At 42.6% G+C, this 9,833-nt stretch overlaps 1 protein-coding gene across 1 annotated transcript in view; it reads right to left on the bottom strand.

Annotated features, from left to right (window-relative positions):
* Positions 1-2,489: 2,489 nt before the first annotated feature.
* Positions 2,490-9,833, bottom strand: part of LOC306884234 (exportin-5-like) — a 125,217-nt gene continuing 117,873 nt past the window's right edge. Inside the window, exon 33 of the mRNA XM_079439953.1 lies at positions 2,490-3,129. Coding sequence (XP_079296079.1) covers positions 2,980-3,129 — 150 coding nt within the window. The 3' untranslated portion in view covers positions 2,490-2,979. The remainder of the gene's footprint in view (positions 3,130-9,833) is intronic.

Raw genomic sequence — 9,833 nt, 5'->3', positions numbered from 1 at the left:
ACCTGGGACAGAGTTTCTTGCTGGGAAGTCTGAGTCGTAGATCCCTAGTGGAGAGCCAGACCCATTGACCAGGGGCATATTCTGGAGCGGGGCGACGATGGCGGTTGCCCTGTTGTTCCTGACGCCTGACTGCATGGAGCAGGTGGGTATGAGCTCGATCCCAGACTGCTTCGCTGTTCTGTAACCATTCCGTTACTGAAGGTAGATCGGTGGGTTCGCCTGACCAGGGGAATAGCGGTGGTTGAAAACCCAGAACACACTTGAAAGGAGTCATACCTGTAGCGGGTTTAGTGAGGGAGTTTTGTACATATTCGGCCCAGAAGAAGTATCTGCTCCACTCAGCTTCTTGTTGTTGACAATATGATCGTTAAACCGGATTACTTCTTGATTTAGACGCTCTGTCTGTCCATTGGATTCTGGATGATAACCGGATGTGAGACTGATATTGATGTTGAGATGTTTGAAGGCGGCTCTCCAAACTCGGGAGGTGAATTGTGGTCTGTGATCTGATACGATATCGTCGGGTAAACCATAGAATCGGAACACATGATTACAGAGAAGTTCGGCGGTCTCAAAGGACGTGGGCAGTTTGGGCAGAGGGATAAGACGACAAGCTTTGGAGAACCAATCAATGATGGTGAGTATAGTGGTGTGACCTTGTGAATTGGGTAGATCAGTGATGAAGTCGATGGCGATGTTTGACCAAAGTCGGTGTGGTGTGGGAAGTGGAGTCAAAAGGCCGGCTGGTAACTGTCGGGAGGTTTTTGATGTATTGCAGCTGGTACGGTTACGGATAAACGTGGTTGTGTCAGTTAACAGAGTTGGCCACCAGAAGCGGTTTCTAAGGAGCTGTATTGTGGCTGCGATTCCGGGATGACCTGAACTGGGTGCTGTGTGTACCTGGGTGATGAGTTGTTTTCGGAGGATCTCGGGAACATAAGTGAGGTTGGCTGGGCATTCGGCAGGAGGTGGCTCTTGAAGATTCATTTGTTCGATCTCCGTCATAATATCCCACTGTACTGGGGCCACGAGCAGACTCTCAGGGATAATATTTTCGGGGAGGGTGGTGTGAGTCGATTTTCGTGGGATAGAGCATCAGCTTTAGTGTTTTTAGAGCCTGGACGATGTCACCGAGAAGTGAAATCTTGTAAAGAACAAAGCCCACCTGGCCTGACGTGGGTTTAGGTGTTTGGCTGAATGGAGATACTCTAGGTTTTTGTGGTCAGTGAGAATAATGAAGGGGTGTGTAGATCCCTCTAACCAGTGTCGCCACTCCTTGAGGGCCAGTTTCATTGCAAGAAGCTCACGGTTGCCCACATCGTAATTGCGAAGGTACTCGTGCTTTCGGTGTGAGAGTGCCTTTAGTCTTCCACGTTGATTGGTCGGACTCCTGACTCTCAACAAATCAGATGTGCGGTGGGCGGAGACTGCTCTAGGCCACAGAGTGGTGAGTTCCGACAGGCTGCATCAGAGTCAAATAGCGCGTTTCAAAATTAAATAAATTTTATCGGCACATCGGTTTTGAAATGACCGATACCGATTATCATAAAAATGCTTAATATCGGTGCCAATAATCGGCCAGGCCGATAATCGGTCGACCCCTACTTATGAGCTCGACATCACAGTGATGGAGGTCCCCCGCGTCGCTGCCGTGGGGTGCTGTGTAATCCAGCGGGCTGTTGGCATCCTCCTCCTCTTCACTGCCCTCCATGGCACCGAAAGACAACACATCTTGAGCGTCGGGGGAGGGGATCAGTGGTCATGAAGCGCACTGGAAGGGGACCTGCAGCAGGGGGGTGAGGAGCGCGTCGGCACTGAGCCGGCGCGGGCTCGTCACCTGATCCTGACAGATCTGCATCAAAAACTCACGGCACTTTCCTGCTTGGCTCGTAAGAGGCTGCAGAGGAAGAGCGCGGCAGAGCTAGTTGGGCGAGTTCATCGCCTTGGACGATGGCCACACGGAGCCTGAGAGTCCGGAGACTCATATCTCTGCAGTGGGGGCAGTCCGACCCCCCAAGTGACGCCTCCGCGTGGGCGCAACCCAGGCAGAAGACGCACGATTCGTGGCCGTCAGAAGATTCGATTGGCTCCACACAGGAGAGGCAATCGCGAGTCATCTTTGCTTCCGAAGCTCACCGGAACACAGCAGGGGAAGAGAAGGCGTGTCCGCTGCAGCGTGTAGATCACAGTGAGTAGTTTTGTCTTGTTGATAGGTTTCTTGCTTCTAGTAGAAGGTTGGCTGAAGGAAAAGATTCTGAATGAATGACGTACAGCCGCTGCCTTATATAGAGTGGGATTCCCGCTCATATTTTGCGCGCTTGAACGGGAATCCCACTCTATATATGAATGCTCATATTTCGCGCGACCTGCATACACACACAGGCTTGTCATAGTAAGCAAATATTTTATGTAGTCAATACTCCTTCACTTCTGGCAAATTACAACATTCTTTACATGTCACAACTTAAGAAAGAGTCCATACAATCAGTGTAATCTGTCCAAGTACACATTTATTAAAAACTGCAGTGTATAAATCACAACACTTTTTACACAATCTTAACACAGAAATGTCAAATGGTAATTAGTGTTGAATGTGTTTAAAAATTGGCCATTGCATCGTAATGGAATGTAGTGCTGGATCAGATACCCATAGAAGATATGGCACTGTAATTAACAAGACTTCTCATTTAACTTTTTCAAAAGGTATTTGTTTTTATTTTTCAATTATTTTTATGAGCAGCTCTTACAGCAATTTTTTGTTATTCGTTAAATGATAATGATACAGATATGTTGCCTAAAAGCCATACAAAAGAAGAGAAAAAATATACATCAAAGTAACATTAAACACACAAGTCCTTGTTGTCTTTCCTCATTTCAATGAAACATTCATGCCCTACAAAGTCCTTTCAGATGGATACTGTACTACACAGAGGAGATTCAATGGCAATGAAGTGAGAGTATTGTGAAACTATGATTCTCTCAGCAATTGTCTTGGTCAGAAGAGAATAGGGTAATCAGACCTGCAGTATCAGTGTTTTCCAACATATCTCTTGTAGGCTTTGGCTTCTTAAACAGAGATGGAAGGTTTCGGATATGTACTTCCTTCTTAAACTGCTGTCCAAGGGGTTTCTATCAGTACACACACACAAACAAACATTTCAATCAAATAAAATTGCATACAGTTAATCAGACATTACTTCATTATAGCAGACCAGTAAACAATTGCGCACATTACACTAAGAATGTTTGACTAATTTTGCAATATAAAAAAGAAAAAGGAATATATATATTCTATATTCTAATATATATATTCTTCTAGGTCAGTGGTTCTCAAATATTTTAGTCATTTCTGACAGCCGGGAATTTAACATTCTTCTATGTACCCCCCCCCCCCCCACACACACACTAGTCACAAAGTATTTTGAAAAAGTGCACATGTAACACGTATACCTTTGTAAAATAACTACCTGTTATGAAACACATAATTTGTATGCAACCTACTGTATATTTTTAATTAAATTACCATTTAATGAGATGGGTGTGCCTGATATGATAACTGCAATGTTTGGCTGTATCGGAGAGTCCGAGTCTTAAATCATTCTCTGAGAACAGTCTGTTGATATTGTTCTTTATGCCAGTACAAGTGCTGTAGTATAACGCAAAGGTACGTTGTCGTGAAAGGCATCAAAGTCTTAACAGTGCAATTTGCAGTAAGGGTTAAAAATAACACACCTAAAAACTCTCTTTTCAGATATAATGTGGTTTTTGTAGAAAAGTTTGGATTTGCATTGATATTCTGTGTTTGATGAAACAGGTTACAGCAATACAACACCAGTGTCAAAAAGAACAACTGACTTACTGTTTGACTAAATGAGACGTTAAAAAAACAAACAAACAAACTTTAGGAAATCTATGAGTTTTTACTGTCATAAGATGTGAAAAGACATGTATGTGGACTCATGTTTAACATATACATTTTATTACAAAAATGTATATAATATTACATTTAATATATTATTAAATTTATATTATTATATTTTAAAGGTTATTGCATTGTCTTTAACTCAAAGTCTCTTGGCAGGCTCCTGAATTAGTTTTGATTTTGCATCAATTTTTGACAAGTGCTCTGTTCATTGGAATTATAAAAGAGTATGTCACAGTTAACTTTGGCTTGCACACTGAGGGACTAAAGATAAAATTATTATGGCATGACTTTCAGTCTATTTGTCAATGAAACTGCTTAGGTATGGGTGGCAAGGTCTTAAACCATTATATGCATTATTTTAATCATGACAGTGAAACATACAATGGATACACAAATCTGTGTAGCTTGTGGTGTAGTTGATGGGCATGCAGGACGAGAATTTTGGGGGGACCCACGCTGAGGTTCATCGAAAGACAATGATCAAGTATCGACGACAGATATATTATCAAAAACATCAAATATTGGCAATATTAAGAGTATTTGGCATTTCCAATTAATGTAGGCCTGTTTCGTTTTTATTGTCAGGGCCATTATTATTAGGTTACTTTTATTATTAAATTAATATTACAATTATTTGCCCTGCAATAATTTCATAGCGCATCACTGTATAACTGACATGCTGTGAGGATAATAAAAGTTTAGGCTATTAACTTCTCATTGAAAATGTTTTAAAAAAGGTCTTTTAAAACAGGTGTATTATACAATGGCCTATAATCAAAATTATTAACACTGTAGTCATCAATGAACATTAAGAGCAGATTTATTTCAAGCACCGACTTTAAAAAATATTAGGAGAAACGTCTTTCATGTTAAACAGGTTGTTTTTGAAACTATGCTCGAGCCACAAGAGAAACATTAAAGGAGTAAATTAAAACCGTTACAGTCATGTTAAAAAATTAGGACACCCAATAATGTGTTCATGGTTTTCCACCAGGGTTCCATTCCATGTTTTTTTGTGTCAGGGCATAATAAAAAAATATCTGATCCTTGGCAGGTCTTAAATTTTGGAAAATAAAACCTCAGATGAACAACAACACGACATATTGAACGGTGTAATTATTTATTAAACAAAAATAACGGCAAAATGGAAAAGCCATGCGTGACCAAGTTAGGACACGCATGGCTTAACTGATTATCAATTAATTGAATTTATTAAATTCCAGGGTACCTTTTTTTTTTTTTTTTAAAGGTACAATACTACTCAGAGCATGTAAAAAGATCAAAATCATTAAATAGACTGTTGCAAGCAGAGAATCAGATCAAATACTCGTATGTATTATGCAACGTTTTATCAACTAAATCACAAACATATAACTAGTCTAAACAAACACATACTGTACACATACATGGGGGAAGGGCAAGTTAGACTGGATGAAATCATTAGAGAAACAAGAAAATGCAGCTATGGAAAAGGAATCAGTTAACCACAACTGAGCAGAAACCATCAATGTCGTTTAACAACGGGGTCTACAGCTTATACTAAACCTCTGTTTTGTTTAGTTAAATGTACAATACTTGCACTGCATTGGTCGGCATCCAGAGAGTCTGGATGCAATCTTGGATGAAATTCTTGATGGTTTGAAGGTTTGGTGGTGTTGGAATTGCAATCACGTTCTTCTGGGTTTGAAGGGTGATGAACTCCAAAGATGTTATTTAGACTCCGTGGTGACTGGGAGTTTCTTCCCAGGTAGAAAGTGAAGAAGAGCTAAGAGAAACATCAGCTGAGATCCGAGGATCGTTGGTTGTGATGAAGTGGTTTCCCCACTGGGTACAGCACACACACATGCACACTGAACAATGCACACACACACACACCACGCTGATTTCCCTTCCCCTCCGTTTGGTTGCCAGCCGAGTGGGTGCACACGCTGTCTTGACAGCCCATGGACAGTTTCATACAGTACATTTCCCTGTTCCAGATTCATCCCGATCATACATATTATATGCATTATTACACTGTATATATTTCTTCATGCCATCACTCGTGGACTTTTGTATATATCTGCAGTGCTGTAAATAAACTACACCTTGCACGAAAGTGCTATTGTGGGTAGAGCCATCATTTTTACATCTTTTACGGACACTTTCTACATCCCCTAGCGAGTTGGTGGGTCTCGCAGTATCAAATTTGGTGGCAGTGGTGTGATGGCTACCAACAAGACAGCACTAAAAAGCAAAAGACCCCGAGGTAGATTACGCTCACGGGTGAAAGCAGTTGCAGAGGGGGATGCGGTAAGGCACACCGCAGAGTCGACAGAGGATAAAGGGGGAGCGGAGGCATTTCCAAAGGCTTCATCTGAGTCCCACACATAGTCAAGGTCAAGGCCGATGCAACGGGTTTGACATCTGATGAGGGATTGCTGAGCCTGATGCGTCAGTTCCTCGATGCACAGGAGCAACGGGAGGAGTGGCATCTGGCAGAGCTCCGGGGACTATAGGACGTGGTTCTGCAGTCTGCTAGATCTGCTGAGACTGCGAATGAATCTTCCAATGCCGACTGCTTCAAGAACCGCACACACTCGCAGCACTAACATCCCAGCAAATCGATCTCCAAGCCAACCGAGGCCAATGAGTGAACTGCCGAAGATCCCTGTCTTCCAAAAGGGGGAGGACATTGAGAGTTATCTTCGATGCTTCGAACGCCTGGCCAAGACTTGGGGATGGCCCGAAGAAGATTGGAATTTTCGTTTAGTTCTATTGCTGACCAGGCAGGCTTTGGAGGCTTACATGGCGATGGATGAGGAGCAGGCAGGAGTGTATGCTGACCTGAAGGAGGTGCTCTTGAAGAAATTAAACATCTCGCCACAGGCCTACCGACAGCAATTCCGGGCATCCACAATTCCTGCTGGTGAGACACCGACAGAGACTTACAACCGTCTGAGGACCCTTTACTGCTGCTGGGTGAGACCTGATCTCCACACTAAGGAGATCGTGGAAATCATCATCCTGGAGCAGCTGCGACAGCTGAACCTGAGTACGGGAACAAGCACCGAAAACAGGACTAGAAGCAGCAAAACTGGCTCTTCAGTACCAGTTTGGGGAGCCACGCTTTCAACCACTCAAAGGTACTGTGCATACACAAAACACTGCTGGGGTTGGGGACCTTACAAGGTCTAGCTGAATGCGTTACCAGTGTACACAAGCCAAAATCAGAGAGACAAGAACTGGTGTGTTTTTCCTGTCAACAGCTGGGGCACAAAACAACTGTGTCCTGTGTGAAAAGCAAAGTTGACAGAGTTGTTATGTTCCCAGAGAAGAGGACAAAGATGTTGACTCTAGAGGGGAGAGTCAAATGTTGTATTGACGGACATTCCTTGAAAGCAATGTTGGACAACGTAAGCTCCCTGTCTCTCCTAAAGCCATGCTTTCTTTCAAAGGTTGATTATGCGGAGAGTCACGTGACCTGTGAGTACGATGGCAGCTTAGTTTTGTGGTTTCTCCGCCAACCCCACTCATATTCGTAGATAAATTCACTCTATTTAGCAAATTGTTTGGCCATTCTTTTATCACTTTGTATTTGGCAACAACGGTATGTCCTCACGTCAAGCGAAATCGGCCGGCAGGCAAGTAAGTCGTGAACAAACGCATGAAGCGGATAAGATGGAGGAGTTTCTTACCGCCATGATCGCATCAGCCATGGAGAAGCAACAGTCGTTTATTGAAGCACAATTTAAAACTCTTCAAGACAGACTGGACAACATTCAGAAGGAGCTTTCCAGCTGTTCTAGCGGCGTAAGAGAATTACGTGATAGATATTCCATCCTGAGCGGCCGAGTTAGTAAAACGGAGAAGAACTTTAAGAAATGTACCACGAAAATGGTGACCTACGAGGAAAAACTGGCTGACTTAGAAGATCGGAGCCGGCGGGATAACGTTCGCATTATGAACCGGAAGGTGTAGAAGATGTGAATCTCATGTCTTACATCACGGATTCTCTACCAGTATGGTTTCCTTCGTTGACCGGTGTGAAGTCGGAGATTATGAGAGTTCATCGCATCGGCCCTCCCAACAGCACAAGCAGGCCGCGAACGGTCATTATGAAGATGCTGCGCTACACTGACCGGGATCAAATCCTCAGGGCGTCTAGGAAATCGTCAGTCAAAGTCGACGGAAAAGACATCCGATTTTTTGCTGATTACAGTGCATTTACCATGAATCGTCGCCGCGCATTCATTGAGGTTACCAACAAGGCACAGAGAATGGGCTTTCAGACTTTCTTGCTGTATCCAGCACAACTCAAACTTACTCGAGGATCGACACAACACATCTTCAAGTCCCCTTTGGAGGTTGAGGACTTTCTGAGTGGATTGGACACGCAGGTGAGTGAAGAAGGATAATGTGACATTTCTTAAAGTATTTTTTTCTTTTCTGAATGTTGGTACTGGTATTCTCCAGTAAGCGTAAATGGAGTAACGTCAACATCTGATTTATATTATTGGCCTATTTGGAAATGTTTTTGTTGTACTCATTAGGAATCTGTTAACATGAGTGGGTGAGTGGTACTATCGAGTCTGTCGCCCTTCTCGGGGTCACGTTGTCCATTAGTCGGGCACTGGTCACCCATGTGTTTTCTTTTATTATTTAGGTTTTTTGTATTCACTAGAAGCGTTTCTTCTAAAAGTTCTCAAGTTTTTGTGGGAAATTGGGTGTCCAAGGGGGTAGTGGCGACCAGGGTGAGTGGGTATTTTTCTCTCTGTAATACTAGGTGTTCTTTGAAGAGTAATTGGATTACTTTATGCTTGTTGATGAATGACTCATCTTTCAGTTTCTCTCTGTCTCAGAAAAAAATGTTATTCTCTGGATTAACTGCAGCTAAGAAAATGCTTGCCCTACGTTGGCAACCTCCACATTCTTTAGCTTGGTCACATTGGATGTATTCCTTCCTGGACATTGCAAACATGGAGCTATCAGTGGCTAGGATGCATGGTGCCACTCAGAAAACTATTTCAGCTTGGATAAGGGCAATATCTAAAATTAAAGACTTGTTAAAGTGACATGATTAAAATGTCTTTACACTGTATTTGCTTCGTGAAATTTTTGTAATTTTTGTTAGACTATTTGTGATTGTACCTATTATACCTTTGATTTTTGTGATGCAGAGGGAGTGGAGTTTTTTTTTTTTTTTTTTGCATGGTCGCCTGGGGTGGGTGGGTTGTATGGCATCTAAACGAGGAAAATTTTGTGTGTTGCACTTTGTTCTTATTGATATATGTCTGTTATTTTTTTCGGTAACACTTAATAAAAAATTGATCATAAAAAAAAAAGGTTGACTATGCAACCACCACAACTGTCCAGTGTGTGCATGGGGCTGTAAGACAGTACCCAGAGCTGAGGTAGTTGTGTGCACAAGGACAGTCATTTCTGATGAATATTGTTATAGTTGACGATTTGCCCACTGATATGATTGAGGATTTACAGGTAACTGAATCATAGGGTGTCCTAACTTTGTCACTCATGGCTTTTCCATCTTGGTTTTATTTGTTAGATAAATAATGACACGGTGTGATGTGATGTTCATCTGAGGTTTTATTTTCCAAATTTTAAGACCTGCCAAAAAGTTGAGCCTACCCTGTACTAGGGCTGGGCGATATATCGAACGCAATGATCATGCGCAATAGTCAGTAAAGCCGGTTCCGTGATTAGTGTAATTGACCAATTGCAAAGACCCACCCTCCTTAGTTACTGCTGCCATCCCCAACAAACATTTGTAAGATATCAGAGACTGAATAAGAAAAATTTAAGATGCATCAGAACATTGAAACCTGAGAAGCTAAGATTTCAGAAAGAGGGGGCCTCAAAGCTGTAACAGGACAACGTCATAAATCGGATTCCTGGCTCCAACTAGCTG

The sequence above is a fragment of the Barbus barbus genome (genome assembly GCF_936440315.1).
Source record: "Barbus barbus genome assembly, chromosome: 18".
Classification (NCBI taxonomy): domain Eukaryota; kingdom Metazoa; phylum Chordata; class Actinopteri; order Cypriniformes; family Cyprinidae; genus Barbus; species Barbus barbus.
Note: the sequence above shows the minus strand (reverse complement) of the source record. Positions and strands in the feature narration are given on the sequence as shown.